This window comes from Malaclemys terrapin, chromosome 4, assembly GCF_027887155.1.
Source record: "Malaclemys terrapin pileata isolate rMalTer1 chromosome 4, rMalTer1.hap1, whole genome shotgun sequence".
Classification (NCBI taxonomy): domain Eukaryota; kingdom Metazoa; phylum Chordata; order Testudines; family Emydidae; genus Malaclemys; species Malaclemys terrapin.
Genome location: NC_071508.1, coordinates 4085227 through 4102976, shown reverse-complemented (window position 1 = coordinate 4102976; position 17750 = coordinate 4085227). Strand labels below are relative to the sequence as shown.

At 47.7% G+C, this 17750-nt stretch overlaps 1 protein-coding gene across 1 annotated transcript in view; it reads right to left on the bottom strand.

Annotated features, from left to right (window-relative positions):
* Nucleotides 1–13696, bottom strand: part of LOC128836850 (protein ZBED8-like) — a 40276-nt gene extending 26580 nt beyond the window's left edge. The window contains exons 1-5 of the mRNA XM_054027515.1: nucleotides 13608–13696; nucleotides 13259–13369; nucleotides 10084–10136; nucleotides 5208–5477; nucleotides 3996–4187 (exon numbers count right to left, since the gene is read on the bottom strand). Of these exons, the coding sequence (XP_053883490.1) occupies nucleotides 3996–4187; nucleotides 5208–5477; nucleotides 10084–10105 (484 nt within the window). The 5' untranslated portion in view covers nucleotides 10106–10136; nucleotides 13259–13369; nucleotides 13608–13696. The remainder of the gene's footprint in view (nucleotides 1–3995; nucleotides 4188–5207; nucleotides 5478–10083; nucleotides 10137–13258; nucleotides 13370–13607) is intronic.
* Between the last annotated feature and the right edge of the window lie 4054 nt (nucleotides 13697–17750).

Genomic DNA, 17750 nt, shown 5'->3' with positions numbered 1-17750 from the left:
TGATTGAACTAACCTCGTTATCTCCACACTGATATATACCTGCCTCTAGAGATTTCCATTACTTGCATCTGAAGAAGTGAGGTTCTTACCCACGAAAGCTTATGCTCCCAGTACTTCTGTTAGTCTCAAAGGTGCCGCAGGACCCTCTGTTGCTTTTTACAGATTCAGACTAACACGGCTACCCCTCTGATACTTGACACCATTTCTAAGGTGAAATCAAGTAGAATTTGTTTAAACCAACACACTCGCAGGCCTTTGGGACACTCCACAAAGAGGAAGAGAGCCCTTTTTTGTAAAAAGCAACGTAAGTCACCTTTAGAAGGTATCAGGGTAGATCCAGGTTTGTACAGCTATTACTGTGGGTGCAGAGCAGGTAACACTGACACCTACCACTGTAAGCACTATCTGTAAATGATGGGGAACCTGAAGAACTCCTGCCTCTTGCAGTTACTTTGGCATTTTGCAGTGCTCTGGGCCACCATCCCCACAAACGTGGGTTGCCTTCCTGTGGGAGGCCATGGCACAACAAGTGCACCTGCCTCAATTTCCCCTTGGTCCAGCCATAAAGAGCACGGTCTCTCTACATTGTCGAGTTTAAAGTCCCACCTCTGGGCATAATTTATTCACATACACATACAATAGTCCTTGGGAGAAATGTTTTACCACGAGGGTTCCGATTCCCAAAGTAAAACAGATAAAGGTACAGTGATTTTCCATTCCCCTCTCCAGGGGCATCACTTCCAGGTCACCCACCCACAAGTCCACGAGCACTCATTTCCCAGTTCCTTTCTGCCCATGTTTGATTTAGGGGCTTGTCTACATTGGCAAGTTTCTGTGTTTCTGCGCTCAAACTGCAGACGTATACACACTGCCAAGCCACTTGGTGCGCAGAAACTCCTCAGTTGCAGTGCTGCAAAAAAAACACCTTGACAAGACTCGTGAGACTATTTGCACAGAGGCCCCAGCGCTCTATTGCCAGTGCAAACACTTGATTGCTTTCTGTGCTGTAATTGGCCTCCGGAGCTGTCCCATAATGCCTCAAGTGACCGCTCTGCTCATTGTTTTGAACTCGGCTGCCCTGGAGACATGCGCCCCTCCCCTTTCAAAGCAGGATTTCCGACAGCCCTTGAGTGCTGTGCTGATCTGCTCTGGGACACAAAGCAAACCATTAATGTGGAATGCTCGTGCTTTTGAACACAGAGACTGAGGGTGTGTGTGTGTGTGTGTGTGTGTGTGTGTGTGTGATTGCTGTGCAGAGAGCCTTGGGAGAGGGGAGGGGGCTGATGTTGGGGTTTCCCCCTCCCCCTGCCTCAGGACTGGTTATCCTGCCACTGTCTGAACTTACAAGACAGCATGCTGACACAGTCTGTCCCACAAAACACACTGTCTTACTCCCCTCCTCCATACACACACACACACACACACACTCCCTGTCACACTCTCCCCCCACCTCCTTCAGCTGAAAAGCAGCTGGCAATGTAGTAGGATGCCCATGGAACAATGGGATTGGGAAACCTGCATCATGTGATGCTGGGCCTGCCCCATGAGGCATTGCAAACCCTTTCCAAAGCGCCCTGCGGCCAGGTGAACAGTGGGATAGCTACCACAATGCACTGCTGTCCTTGCTGTTGCAAGAGTTGTGACTATGGATGCGCTTCAGCGTCACAAGGAGCACAGGGTGGACATGCAACAGCCGTTTAATTCCAGCGTTTTAATAAAAATGATGGTATAACTTGTGCCGCAGAAACTTGCCAGGGTAGACATACCCTAGGAGATGGGACTGGGTGGGAGTGATGCCCCTGGGGGCTTCTTCTTTTCTTGTTCCTTTTTCATTTATAAGGCTAAAGAAACGTTTACTATTTGTTTTAATTTCCTTTGCAAGGTCTCATACTCAGCTTGACTTCTGGCAATTCTCACTTTATCCCTTCACTTTTTGACCTCCCAGACATAGCTTTCTTTGCGGATCAATCCCATCTTCTGTTCCTTGCAGTATCTCTGCTTACTCCTAATCACCTTTTCAAGGTTCTTATTCATCCATTTAGGTCTGGACCTCTCTCTACAAATTTTTGCCCCTTGTTTGGAATGCAAATTCCAGATCATTTTTGCATCTTTACCGTAAAGAAATTTCAATTTCAAATTTCAAGGCTCCTCCACATTTGCGACGTTGAGCTCTTCAGTTGACTTCACTAGTTCCCTCAATTTCTCACTCTGAACTTTTGAAATCAAAAACCTTAATTAACAATCTAATGTTGATTGCCCTTGCATTTAATTTAAACTGAATCAACTCACGATCACTCCACTCCATCTTCTGGACACTGGCTCAGGCACAACAAAAGAATCTGTTAGACCCTTGAGGGAGTCACCCCCCCTTTCTTTGGGAAGTTTGGGACTGTGATGAGCTAATGCTCTCCTGACTCTGAAGGGGGCGAGGGGCAAAGCCAAGAGGAAAGAAAGGACATGATAAAAGGGAGAGACATTTTGCCAGGCTCTTTCTCTTCCACCTACATCTACAGACACCACCACCACCAAGCGACTGAACCACTGATCAAAGGGGAGAGCCTGGGTGAAGGGCAACCAGCCAGCCTGTGGTGAGAAGCATCTAAGTTTGTAAGGACATTGAAAGTGTTAAGATCAGCTTAGAATGCGTTTTGCTCTTATTTCATTTGACCAAATCTGACTTGTTATGCTTTGATTTATAATCACTTAAATCTACCTTTATCGTTAATAAATCTGTTTGTTTATTCTACCTAAGACAGTGCATTTGCTTTGCAGTGTGTCAGAAACTCCCCTTGGGATAACAAGCCTGGTACATATCAATTTCTTTGTTAAATTGACAAACTCATATAAGCTTGCAGCGTCCAGGGGGCATAACTGGACACTGCAAGACGGAGGTTCCTAGGGTTGTGTCTGGGTCTGGAGATATTGGCTAGTGTCATTTGCTTGCAAGTAGCTGGGAGCAGCTGACATGCCAGAGGCTGTGCGTGAACATCCCAGAAGTGGGGGTTCTCACAGCAGAGCAGGGTAAGTCTGGCTCCCAGAGTCAAGGATTGGGGTGGCCTAGCAGATCACCTGTCCAGATAACACCAGAGGGGAACGTCATAACTGGATGGGTCATTTGATGATTATCTGTTCTGTTCATTCTCTCTGGGGCACCTGGCACTGGCCACTGTCGGAAGACAGGATACTGGGATCGACGGACCTTTGGTCTGACCCAGTATGGCTCTTCTTAGGTTTAAGAAGCTGTTCTGAGTCATGGCGCATACACACTGGTCACAACTCCCAAAAGGAACTCTCTTGCAGGTGCCAAATCCAGTTGGACCTGCTGAGAAATCATGATCAGCAAATAGAGGTGGGGCAGCTCACAGACCTGGTCTGTGAGTGGGAGAATTTGGGGATTCCACTGAGAGGAGTGAAAGGACAGGGTCTGCCTTGGAGAGGGTGTACTCAAGAGATACTGAAGAGGAGTCAAAGGGGCAGCTACCCTAGAGCTGTAACATATTAATATCTTCCATCTAGTGGGGAGCCCAGCGTGAGCATTTGCAACTCCCCTCAGATACCAGCATGCTTTACAGACAGGACTAGAGACAAAACAAAATATTCCTGACCTTATTCTAAATACACTTCTCATCAGTGCAACGAGATAAGATCAAGTCATGTCAAAACAACACATTAACTTTGAAGTAAAATTAGAAGTAGCAACAGGCCCAGTAGCAGGGTCAAACTGCCCCCATGCTGCTAGCCAATTAAGCATGAGCTGCTTTCAGGTTAGAGAGTGGATAGCGTCTCCCAAACGTCCCTATGACTCTCCAAGAGACAGGCCTCTCCCTCAGTAAAGTCACCAAGACGAGTCTCTTTGGCAGAGAAGAATATGCCGCAGCCCTGTGTTATGGGTGGGCCAGTGGAGGGGATCTATCCTCCTGCATAGTGTCATGCAGCGTAGGGGATGACCAGCCAGGGAAATAGGAAGGGTGAGTTCGGTTGGGACACATCAATACCTTTTCTTGAGTCAGACGATAACTGCACTGGGGATGCCCTCCTGCTGGAAGCTGGGGATCCACCCTCTTGCATGGTAGCATTCTCCATCTCCCAAAACATCTGAGTTTCATGTGCAGGTGAGGAGCCCTCCCTGGATGTATCACCAATGACTGAGTTCCCCATAGACTCAGCTGATGGCCCAGCAGGTGTACCTATGATTTAATGAGACAGAAACAGTACTGAGGAGACAGTCATCTTTCCTCCACAGCTCACTCGGCAACCTGCAGCAAGGATGCCATAAATGGACACTATCTCTTAGTGCTACAATGATATTCAGAACATTACACCTCAGTGTTTACAAACCGGAGGTGTTAGAGCCATTTGCATGAGAAGACAGAGCAGCAGGCATGACCTGTCACACCCACGTTCAAGTCCCTGCTCTTCCTAATTTGGGACCGAACCTCCCACGCAAGTGCCCCAATCACCACGCTAGTGGCTATTCTGGGATGGTTACTTGCTCTGGCTTTTCACAGGAAAATAAAATAAATCTGAAAGGTCTCAGTTCCGTCCTGATGTGGAACTTTGTTTTGTGCAGATGTGGTCACCCCATCTTAAAAAACATATATTGGAATTGGAAAAGATTCAGAAAAAGGCAACAAAATGATTAGGGGTCTGGAACAGCTTCCAAATAAGAAGAGATTAATAAGATTGTGACTTTTCAGCTTGGAAAAGAGATGACTAAGGGGAGATATGATTGAAGTCTATAAAATGATGACGGGTAGGGAGAAAGTAAATAAGGGAGTGTTATTTACTCCTTCGAATAACACAAGAACTAGGAGTGAGCTGTAGCCCACGAAAGCTTATGCTGAAATAAATTTGTTAGTCTAAGGTGCCACAAGTACTCCTGTTCTTTTTGCGGATACAGACTAACACGGCTGCTACTTTGAAACAAGAACTAGGGGGTCACCAAATGAAATTAATAAGTAGAAGGTTTAAAAACAAACAAACAAAAGGAAGTATTTCTTCACACAACGCACAGTCAATCTGTGGAACTCTTTGCCAAGGGATGTTGTGAAGGCCAAGACCATAACAGGGTTCAAAAAAGAACTAGATAAATTCATGGAGGACAAGTCCATCAATGGCTATTAGCCAGCATGGGCAGGGATGGTGTCCCTAGTCTCTGTTTGTCAGAGGCTGGGAATGGGTGACGGGATGGATCACTTGATGGTTACCTGTTCTGTTCATTCCCTCTGGGGCACCTGGCATTGGCCACTGTTGGAAGACAGGATACTGGGCTAGATGGGCCATTGGTCTGACCCAGTCTGGGCATTCTAGGTGTGCACTTCTGCTGGAAGCCGGTGATCCACCCTCTTGCATGGCAACATTCTCCATCTCCCAAGACATCTGAGTTTCATGTGCAGGTGAGGAGCCACGGCTGGATGTATCACCAGTGTCAAAGTTCCCCATAGACTCGGCAGATGGCTCAGCAGGTGTACCTATGACTTAATGAGACAGAAACAGTACTGAGGAGACAGTCATCTTTCCTCCACAGCTCACTCAGCAACCTGCAGCAAGGATGCCATAAATGGACACTATCTCTTAGTGCTACAATGATATTCAGAACAGTGTTTGCAGAATGGAGAGAGGTGGTGTTAGGATATAGATATTCAGGCCTGCCTGCAAAGGCCTATACTTTAAGAATTTAGGTGTATTCTCATCACTTAGCTAGTTATAGAGGTATAAAAGAAAGAATCAAAATCACCGTGTGCCAGTGTAAGGGCCTTCTCTTACTGTGACAATCTGAGGCCTGGTTCTTAGACTAAGGCCTTCAGCTAAGCAGCAGAGGCCAGCCATAAACTGGGAAGTGAACGGTCACATCCTCACATTCCAAACTAGTTACATTGAAATAAGGTGCTATGGGGCTGTTAGGAATACATTCCTGTCCTGATATTTCTGTCACCTCCAGAGAAAGGGAAGAGCCTAGAAGAGGTAAAAGGAAAGTTAGTTTGATAGCACCCTGTCTGGCAAGAACTCATTTATCAATAGCTAGGATGTGAAATCCTCATTTCTGTATTGTTCTATCACTGTAGTCTTCACTTCCCTATTGTTTGTCTGTATAATCTCTGTCTGGTTCTGTGATTGTTTCTGTCTGCTGTATAATTAATTGTGTTGGGTGTAAACCAATTAAGGTGGTGGGATACAATTGGTTAAATAACCATGTTACAATGCGTCAGGACTGGTTAGTTAAATTTCAGTAAAATGATTGGTTAAGGTATAGCTAAGCAGAACTCAAGTTTTACTATATAGTCTGTAGTCAATCAGGAAGTAACGGGGAGGGGGAATGGGGGGAATTGGAATCATGTTTTGCTAAGGGGGGAATGGGAACAGGGAATGGGAGCAGGGACGGCTCTGTGGTGTCAGAACTGGGAAGGGGGACACCGAGGAAGGAAACTGGAATCATGCTTGCTGGAAGTTCAGCCCAATAAACATCAAATTGTTTGCACCTTTGGACTTCAGGTATTGTTGTTCTCTGTTCATGCGAGAAGGACCAGGGAAGTGAGAGGAATAAGCCCCCTAACATCTTGGTGCCGTGACCCGGATAAGCCCCCTAACAGGTGGGAGACCATTATCTATCTTGGATACAGGCCTAAAGAGCCCTGAATCAGAGACCTCAGGTGTATAGGCGTGTATGTGTAACCTTTGGGTGGGCTAGAGTTCACTTCATTTCCCGTCTCCAGTGTCTTTAAAAAAAAAACAAAACCCCAACTCCCATAGAAAGTAGTTGGAGACCCAGCGTTCAGTCTCTAAGGATTTTCAGCAAGGATTGCACAGGGTCAAACTCCCCACATTCAAGTCCCAAAAGCAACTAAAGAAATGAATTTAATTAAATAACTTTATAAAATCTTATGATAAAGAAACAAATAATCTAATTTTTTACAGCATGACATGTCTATTTTATAATCCACAGACATTACCTTCACAGTTAAACATAAACATAATAAAGAAAACAAATGAAAATCTGAACAGTTCAGTCCCCACAGAAATACAGTGAGAAGAAACTGAAAGTTCCCAACAGCTTAGGTTTTGTTCACCTAAGTCTCAGTTAGAGTCTTTGACCACCGAATCTATACAGTCTGCTGGGTCTAAAACATCTTCCCTCCACTTGCTTGTAGGAATCTTCAGTTGGAATCCATGCAGACTCTTCCTCCGCTGAAATCACTGCTCGTGGTTACAGTTTAGGATAATCAGAAATACTGTTAGACCTCTGGTGGGAAAGAGGCTGGCTGTACATAGTGCATGTGCACAGTTCCCCTGCCTGTTGGAATCTTCTCATTTATAGCCTGTTCTTGTCTATGGTCTCTGAGTGCCTTCTGCACTTGTGAAGCTGGGGGTGGGATAAACAAAATTTTCCTCACAGTAAATTGCAGTGATCATTGTGTGGTTTATGCAAAATTAATCAGTTGGACCGAACCCCTATGATGCTGTTGGGAGAGCGATGAAGAAAGAAGGTTGCCCCTGTATTATAAGGAACATGGAATTAGGCACCTCACAGAATGGCTGAAGGCCTGACCCAAAGTCCATTGAAATCAATGGAAAGATAACACAAGCAGAGAGGGGTGCCCAGCTGTGACTGACATGGGGGCTCCGGTCCCAACGAGGGCCCAGCTCTGCTCCTTGACTCCCTGCTCCCACCTCCAGAGACCCCAGCTCCTGCCCTCTCCATGCAGCCCACTCTGGGAACTGCAGCCGCCCATTGCCCCTGAGCCCACAGCATCTGCCTGGGGCAGCCTCCCCCTGCCACTGCCTGGGACCCTGCAGCCAAGGCTCCCAGCACAGGCACAGCTCAGCCAGGGGTCTGCAAGCCCTGAGGAGCCCTTCATAGCCCCCCAGCACCCAGGCCAGCCCCTGATTGGCTGATCCAGCCTCTTCTATGCAAATGAACCCCCATCCCCTGATGCGAATAGGGGCACAGATGGCCCCTTGCGGGGAGGTTTCTTTGCTTGGTTGCTCCAGTGGCATATATCAAATAGCATGGTTAAATTCCATTTGATTGTCATAACATATGCACTCTGGCTTCATTGCCTTTGGTGCCTAAATCTATATGATCTCTAACAAGTGTGCCAAATTTGTGTGATTGAAGCTAATTAGTGTGGTCCAGTTACATATTGGTCCACAGTTTCTTTCACTTAGATCGGATGAGTTGAAAATATACCACTCATCTATTACATTTCTTTCAAATACAAAGGGTTTCCCCCCCCGCCCTAAATCGTCTAGGACTGTAGTTGCATCTTGCTTTTCTTCATCTGCTACCTTCAATGTGGCTGCTCTGATCTGCATGCTTTCTTGAGTCAGTTTGCCCAGAAGGCCACAAAGAAGCTCCAGTTTTCACTAATATCCCCATGTATTTTCATAATAGCAGAGAGTGAATAGTGTGTTGCAGAGACCACGGCTAAAACGTAACTCAGTGACTCTGGTCAGCTACAACAATCAACTGAAGCAGTAACAGCTCTTTTACTTCTGACACTATGTTAAGAGCTGCACACAGGCTGGCTATCTGCTCTGCATAATAACAAACATTTTATTAAACTTATATATTGATGATGGATACAATAGATACTATTATCCTTATGTGCCAGCAGATGATGATCTTTATATGTAATAATTATACATACAGCAAATCCAGATACTGCAAGAGAGTGTACAGAAAGAGAGTACTGATTGAGGAGCATGGATTTTTTTCAATCACATGTCGAGCCACAGGTTGGGGTAATGGGAAGGTCTGAAGAGCCACAAAAGTATATTACTGAAAAGAAGCAGGTGGCTAAGGTGAGGATAAAGTACTATCCAGGGGGAGCGTGTCTGGGTTTGGAAGGATTTAGAGGCTGCCATACTGAGTGAGATGAAGGAAGGGTAGATGTGACAACTGTTCAGTACATTTCATTCAGAGCTGCAAAAGGAAACCTCAGGCTGCACTAGAGATGAGTAAAGAGCAGGCGGTGACCAGAGGCGATGGCTCTCAATGACAGTACCATTTCAGCCAGGGGAATTAAGGTTCTGCCTCCTGTAGCCAATGATTTTAGTTTATCGTTCATTTATTGTGTGATGTTATAATTTATTAACATGTAATCTCATATATAATCATTGTATGCTAAACAGAGTTAAATTGTAGGATTATAGAAGTATCAGATTGATCAGTACAGAGGGAATAATCATGTATTAGGTCTCTAAGTAAGTAGGGCTGAAACGCAAGGCCTACAGGCTGAGGCCTGTAAGATTTTAGCTTAGCCATACTAGGCCATAGAGTTAAGAAATGCTGATGTGTGCCACTGGTACGCCACAAAAGATGCTTTGGCATTCACATGGTTTGCCCAGTCATCACCTCAAAGGGTGTGTGATCTGTGGAGGCAGTGGGAGTTCCCTGCATGCCATTAAAATGAATGGAATCAGGGTATTCCAACTGCATCCACTGGCATCTACCAGTTTCCGCGGCATTAGCTTGATGGTGTGATTTGTTCTCTAGCATCCCTGATGATTGATGTCTATGTGGAATGTGCAATTTTGTTGCACTCCCAACAACTGTGAACATCTTTGGAACACTCGTGTTTAGCAAAAACATCTCTATATTTAGTCACTAATGGCTGCACATTTGCCCTTCCCTTTGCAATGTTTTTCTTTGGGGGATAAAAAACTGCACCGGGCCTGTTGGCTTTAGGCTATCAATCATTATGGGTCCTCCTTCTCCACTCCCCACTAGAGACTCTAAAGCTGAAACCAGTAGCAGAGCTGACTTTCACTCTGTTAAGCTTGAAACTGTAGCCACCAGAGACGAACCCACGGTGGTGCAACACCATATTACAAAATTCACTTTAAATAAAGTACAAGGCTACACTCCCCATTCCCAACCCCCTTCCCAGGGTTACGTTTCCCATGTACCCAGTTCTCACAGAAACAGAACACTGATAGAACAGGCCTCTCTCTGACCCACCCACTACAGCAAATTGCAACAGCTCCTTCTCTCACTTGCCAGTCGAGTGGTACGAAGCAAGTTTCTCAGTACCAAGCTCGCCCTTGAGAGCAATTTATAAACAATCAATGAATGTCACTTACTTGGCCTAGCATCAGAATCCATCCAATTGTATGTTAACAGAGAGGTAGTGGCGCTATGACAGAAACAAGAGACATGCATATTAATACCTAGTCCAGTGGATGCCACATCCTTGCGCCCATCTCACATCCCAGGGTGCTTAGCAAGTGCCTTTAATTGTAGTAATTTACACAGATCTATTGTCTCAACAGGACCTACTGGTTGCACCGGCCCAGTGCATGCTGGAACCTTGGCTGAATTTTGAGTCAACCCACAAGAAATGAACTAGAGTCCAGTTTTCAGAACAAAGTTCTCCTGTTTTCACAATAAGATGGTTTGGGTCAGAAGACCTACTGAAAACCTCTGCAAGAACAATTGTCAACAGCACAATCATTTTTCATGGATTGGGAATTACAAAACTAAGAAAGCAAAGTGGAACCAGTACTCGGTTTTGTTTTGTTGATTTTGTGTTCACTCGCCCCCCACACACACTTTTTTTTGTTGTTGTTGCTTATTTTCCACTCTAAGTTATATGCATCAAGCCTTTTGAACCTCAGCAATCCCTGGGTTTGAAAAGTCTTAATGTAGGGTTAAAAACCAGTGCAGACACTCAAGCCCAGGATTCTCTAACACGTGTCAGCTGACTCAAATCCCACTAACCCTGGGCTTACAGTGGAGTGTAGACAGACCCAAATGGGTCAACCCTCAGTGCTGCACTGGACAGCAAGGGGTGGAAGGGGCCAGATATGGTGGATGTTGCCACCATATCTTAGCTAGTCTCAGATTTGGTTTTCCATGCTCACCTGAAGCTTGCTTCCGCTACTGGGAGAGAGGAGGGGAAATTTAGATCAATAGTGGGACTGCACCTCTGACTTGAGCTTTCCATTCTGACCTTAGATGAACCAGAGACTGCCTGCCTAAAGAAAGAGCCATGGCTCTAGTCTGCAACCACCTGCCTACCAACAGAGCAGCTCTTCTCCTTTCTCTCTTTTTCTCTGATTTTGCATTTGATGGGGGAAATGGACAAGTCTGCAGCTTTACACGTAAACAGTGTTTTGGTTGCAACATCATTAACATTCCTAAATTAATTTAAAAAAATGTTAACTTCATATTTTCCTGTACACTTGGGTTAATAAAGTGAACGGGACCATCTTGTGTGGTTACTGAGTGATTAATCATGACAGCATTAAAGAAACCTAAGATGAAGTGCTAGCCATGGGATGCAAAACTAATACCTAAATAATCCTACAACCATGACAGATCTGGTCTCCTACTGTATTATCTCCTTCCCAGCCACAGAAGATTCAGCCTGCTCTAAGGTCACTGGCCTAACACATGGGCCTGCCAACCTGGATCATTTACCAGGCCTTAGATTCTAAACAGTTCTGAATCCGAGGGCTCTCCTTCAAGATTGTCAAATGCTTTGCCATGCAGAACAAGGCAGTAGTTGCTGGAATCAAGGATTTTGAGGCTAGACGAAAACAGAAATTACCTTTACCTAGCAAGCCTGAAAAGCTTCTGCCAGGAAAAACAGTTTTAAATGGTCCTTCTGCTCCACACAGGATTGAGGGGAGAACATTGCACAGAAAAGATACCCCTTTGAGGAGTTCCCCTCACCCAAGCACCTGAGAAGACAGGTTTACCTACCCCTTCCCTGGACTCTGCTGTTGAAGTCCCCAATCCTGTGTTTTAGTGACTTCAATCGGCAGAGACCCTCCTGCTAGTGATCCCTGCCCCATGCTGCGGAGGAAGGCGAAAAACCTCCAGAGGCTCAGCCAATCTACCCTGGAGGAAAATTCCTTCCCGATCCCAAATATGGCGATCAGTAAGACCCCGAGCATGTAGGCAAGAGTCTCTAGCCTGACCCTAGTCCCTACTTGTCCTGGCTCCACACCGCACCCCGGAAGCAGCCAGCAGGTCTGGCTCCTAGGCGCGGGGGCCACAGGACTCCATGTGCTGCCCCCACCACGAACACCAGCTCTGCACTCCCATTGGCTGGGAAACATGACCAATGGGAGCTGGGGGAGCAGTGCCTGCGGGCAAGAGCAGCACACAGAGCTGTCTGCCACGCCTCCACCTAGGAGGCGGACCTAGGCTGGCCACTTCTGGGGCGCAGTGCGGAGTTAAGACAGGCAGAAAGCCTGCCTTAGTCTCCCCGCTGTGCTGCTGACTGAGACTGCCGGAGGTAAGCCTGTGCCCCAACCCCGATCCCCAGCCCCGATCCCCCCAAACCCGGCGCCCCCTCATTCACCCAAAACCCCTCATCCCTAGCCCGGAGCCCACACCCCCAGCCTAGATCCCGTACCCCCTCTGACACCCCAACCCCTGCCCCAGCGCAGAGCCCCCTCCCCCACCCTGAACCTCTCATCTCTGGCCCCACCCCAGAGCCTGCACCCCAAGCTGGAGCCCTCAGCTCCCCTTCCCCACAACCCCCAGCCCAGAGCTCCCTCTCATACCCTGAACCCCTCTGCCCCACCCTCCAACCTGGAGCCCCCTCCTGCACCCCAAACCCCTCATCCTCAGCCCCACCCTAGAGCCCGCACCCCCAGCCGGAGCCCTCACCCCCTCCCGCATCCCAACCCCCTGCCCCAGCCCAGAGCTCCCTCCCGCCCCCTACACCCTTCATTTCTGGCCCCACCCCGGAACCCTCACCCCGTCCCGCACCCCAGCCCAGTGAAAGTGAGTGAGGTTGGGGGAGAGCGAGCCACCGAGGGAGGGGGAATGTAGTGAGCAGGGACAGGGCCTCGGGGAAGGGGAAGGGCAGTGGGCGGGGCCTCGGGGAAGGGGCGGGGTTAGGGTGTTTGTTTTTGTGTGATTAGAACGTTGGCAACCCTATTCGTGGGGTGGGGCGGACACTAAAGATCCAGATCAAAGTCTAAACCCTGCCAGTGAAATGAACCTGCACTAAATGCCAAGTGGTGCTGGCTCCCGGCTGGGTTCTGACCAAGCAAGCAAGTTTTGCTTTTAATGGGAATCCAAATGAATGGGGTTTCTCACCAAATGCGTGCAGGGTGAATACAGTGCTTATCACGAGTTAAGGGAGAAAAAAAATGGGGTCCCCCTTATTAAGAACTGCCTTGTCCCGGTGATGATTTGTATTCCCAGCAATACCACCAGTTTATAAAATGCCCCCTGAACACCTGGCGCTATGTAAATAATACGTCAATTATTACTGTTGTTTATTTTAGTAATACTAACTTTTAGGATGTTTGTCTCGTCCCTCGTCTCCTTCAAGCTGCCTGGTTTAGCTCACCAGGAGTTAACATCAGACGTCTTCCCAGGTTCGTGCACGCTTCGATACACTGCAAGCTAATCAAGCACATAAGGGTTAGTAGCATCTAGCTGCAAAGTCCACAGCCAGCTGAAAGGAAAGGTCTGACTCCCCCTTTTAACCAAACAGGCATTGCCACACTAATTAAAGCTGCTCGCTCCTGTAACACAATCTCCATTGTATTTTCCACACAGTGAGTCCGATACACATTGTGAACTCGCTTCCCCACCTGTCACACGTGTTCTGATTTCCCCTGTGTACAGTAACACAACTTACCTTTTCGCACAAGTCACTGAGCAGTGGGTAAATTAGTCCCCCAAGCAGAGGTCTGAGAAGAAAGCTAAAGGCTGAACCCTCTAGAAAAGACTGATCCTGAGGGCTTTGAAATAGCTGCTCCTTTAACTATCACTTTCGTTATGACAGGACAGATGGAGCAAACGTATTTGCTCAATTTTCCTTCTTAGCCCACTAGAAGGAGCAGTGGCTCTGGGTTGGCAAGAAAGTTACTGACATTTGTTTGAACTCATATGCCCTTGTATGGTGTGTTTATTATTCAGCTCAGCATGTACGAATTTAGCTCTGCCATTTCCTTTAACACCAGTGAGAGTCACAAGGCTAAATCCTCTGCCACTGCGTTGAAATATTATATACTTCCTCAAAAAACAAACAACAAACATAAAACCACCATGGCCCTGATCTTGCCCTGCTGGGTGTGGAGGGTCCACCACCCCCACCTTACTCAATGCACAGGTTAACATAATGCACTTTCACACATAGAAAACTTCCAATTATTCACATGCACACACAGTAACAGAAGGACCCTGGGAGAGCTAACTTTGTTGGTACTTATGTGGCCCCCATTTCCTTAGGATCTGAGCATCTCCACCTTTTTATCCTAACACCCCCCAACACACACTCACAGGAAGCAGGGCAGTGGTATTATCCCCATTTTATACAGAGAGAACTGAGGCACGGGAGATTTAGGCCTGGTCTACCCGACTCCTTACCTTGATGCAACTTACGTCACTCAGGGGTGTGAAAAAGATCCCCCCAAGGGATACAAAAGACAGTGACCAAAGCACTGTCCACACTGGTGCTATGTCAGTGGGAGAACAGCAATTATGCCAACGGGAGAGTGCTCTCCCATCGACACAGTCACTCGTCACCAGACGCTCTATAGCGGCGCTGACACAGCACTGTAGCGTCGACTTGCCCTTAGCCACTTGCCAAAGCCACACAGGGAGTCTGAAGTGAACAAGGATGTGAACCCAAGGATCCCAAGTGCTAAGCTAGCACCCTAACCACTGCTTCACCCTTCTCCTGAGGTTTAAAACCATCCACGCAAAGCCTTATTGCTAGTAATATAAGAACCGTGGCCCTAAGGAAAGGAGGTTGATACCTCACCTTGTCCCTTCAGAACAGCTTGAGTGGAGAAAAAGTTTCACGTTAAGCTGATAGAAACCAAGACATTTGGTCCCTTGATAACCCTACAGTTTCCCTATGGTAGTTCAATTCTGACAGATGCATGAATAGCTCCTGTACCCACTAGCTCATTATAGTGCCTCACCCTGAGTTGCAGGAACCTGTTGCGGTTGGACCTTGATTCAATCCTTGGCATTGATCATAGAATATCAGGGTTGGAAGGGACTTCAGGAGGTCATCTAATCCAATCCCCTGCTCAAAGCAGGACTAATCCCCAGACAGATTTTTGCCCCAGATCCCTAAAGGGCCCCCTCAAGGATTGAACTCACAAGCCTGGGTTTAACAGGCCAATGCTCAAACCACTGAGCTATCCTTTCCCCCAGAGGAATAGGCTCAGACTGTTACAAACCTGACCCCTGGGAAATGGACTGAGGGTTTTCAATGCTTACTGCAAATGGCCTGGTGTTCCGCAGGCCAGGAAGCGAGTAATTGCAGAGGAAGCACTCTTTCTATTTAATAAAAAGGGGGGTTACTTTGCACACTGTGCCTTGCAGCGACCTGATGATCACGCAGCCAAACTGCTGAGCTTATCGGAAGCATAACCTTGGACTGGGCAAGGCCTTTGCGGCCCATTGCCCTGGAGGGGGAATTCCAGAGGAAACTTGCCCGTTTACAAGCAGGCTCAAAGATCGACTCAAGGCACCACTTTCTGATAAACAGCTCGATTCCTGGAAATGCTGTCTCAGCCAGCAAGAAACACAACATTTAAAACTAACTTCACTTTCTATTTTTTACTCTAAGCTTAGATGTCCCCCCCACCCCACCCCACCCACACACATATTTCACCAGCCAGCACTGTATCAAGAAGAAAACAGCTGTGGTAATCAAGCACAGTTGCCTATAGCCATGTTGCAAGCAGTTTGAAATGACCTTTTATTCCCTCGTACACTTCAACAAAATCACGCAGCCCTTAGGCTTAGCCAAAACTCCTGGGAAACCAATAGCATTTTTGCCTGAATAGGGACTGTAGGATTTATCCTCAAGTGAGGAAGTTTTGGCAGGAACAGCAGTTACTAGAGTTGCCAGGTGTCCAGTTTTCGACCAGAACGCACAGTCAAAAAGGGACCCTGGCTGCTCTGGTCAGTACCACTAACGGGGTGGTCCGGTTGGTGGCGCAGCAGAGCTAAGGTAGACGCCTTGCCTGCCATGGCGCAGCAGAGCTGTGACCACCAACTCATTTCATACAATACATCCAGCAAGCATCATGACTTTTGGTAACTACCAACCTGGGTCAGAGCTGACTTGGTGACCTGAAAGGGAAGATTCTGTATCCCTTCTTCATATATCCTCTGGGCCATGCAACCGTCCATTAAATTATTCTTAAGCACAGATTTTGCCCGGCTTTGTCTGCGACCTTGACTCATGGAAATAATGAAATCCATGGGCGGTGGGTCCCATAAGCTGGGGGAAACTGTACCTCCCCAAACAGCCAGGCATGGCCCCGCCCATGTTCCAATGTGCCCGGGGAGCTCCCCTTTAGTGTGTGTGCGGCTCCTCAAGTCCCCCTGTGCTCTGGCCAGGGTTGGGGGGGGGGAAGGGGACTGTGGTGGTGCCGCCCACCCGCTCTCCTAGTGCTCTGGGGCTGGGGGGTGCTGGGGCCATGTGCCGCCTGCCTTCCTGGCACTCTGGGACTGGAGGGGCTGGGGCCCTGCGCCATCCGCCTTCCTGACACTCTGGAGCTAGGGAGGCTGTGGCCAGACACTGCCTACTCTTCTGGTGCTCCTTTGGGGCTGGGGGGCTAGCCTGGGGTGGGGCTTGAGGCCAGTAGCCATGTGGGGGGGCTCTGGGCTTTGGCGGGGTGCAAAAGAGATGGGACCTTGGATAGAAGAGGTGGGGCTGGGGGCTAGCCTCCCTCAGCCAACAGTTCACGCACTGCCTTGTGCTTCTCACCTTGACTGGCTAGCAGGCTCCTTCAGTGGCACAGAGCTGCTGCTTCTCAGTGGGGAACTAGATTTAAAACCGGTTCAGGTAAAATGAATTTTCCCCCAAGGTGGATGGACCAATGACTCAGCAACAGGCACCTTGCAAAAGGATAGTGGTTCTCCCAGTTGGGAATGGATGTTAGACTCTTGCAGGGGGCATGACACACTTCAGGCTATTTTCTTTCCAATTAAACTGAATACTATTATGATCAGAAACACCTGTTAGTGGATCAGCTTCCCAGTCAGATGGCAGGCCCACTGCAGCCAGAGGATTTCCTCTCTCTCAGCAGGGCCAATTTCACTATTTTGGCTGGTTTCGCCTGAGTTGTTGTTTGCCCTCCACGTTAGTCCCCTTTCTTTATCGCCCAGTTGGTGCGCTTTCTGAAGTTTGGTGGGAACTTGTAGCAGGAAATAGTCACGACTTGGAATAATCCGCCAGACAATAGGAGGGTACCAAAGGACTGTGCGCCCAGCACTAAGTGCTGTCCACCCAAGTGGCAGCCCAGTTCCATTTGCCTGTGCGCATTATCTGTACCCGTGTGACGACCGAAGAAGAAGAAGATTCAGGATTACCTGCCTGTTACCTGATCCTGGTCCTGTCTTTGTCGTGGCATTGGTCGTGATTCCCTATGCTGTCCCAAAAGGATCCCTGGTGGTCCTTGTGGTTCCTGTCCATGTCCATAGCATTCGTGTGTCTGCAAGACATGGTTATGTACAGAGTTATTTGATTTACTTGTTAGCTACTTATCTTGTTTTGGGGTCCCTGGCTTTATGCCAAACATTGGTTGTTAACAACTGAGTGGTTTTCCTTGTGTTTGTTCAATAAATACTTGTTTGTTTTATTATACCTGCCTTTCCTTGTATCTTTGAGTAGGACAAAGCACCGCCAGTGATAGATACGACTGGGGGAAGGGGCCCGTAGAAGATGGTTCTTTTGTAAACATTAGCTCCTTGAGTTAAAGCTATTCGTTTTAGCGGTCTCTGGTTAACATTGAAAGTTGTGGACTTGTCGCAC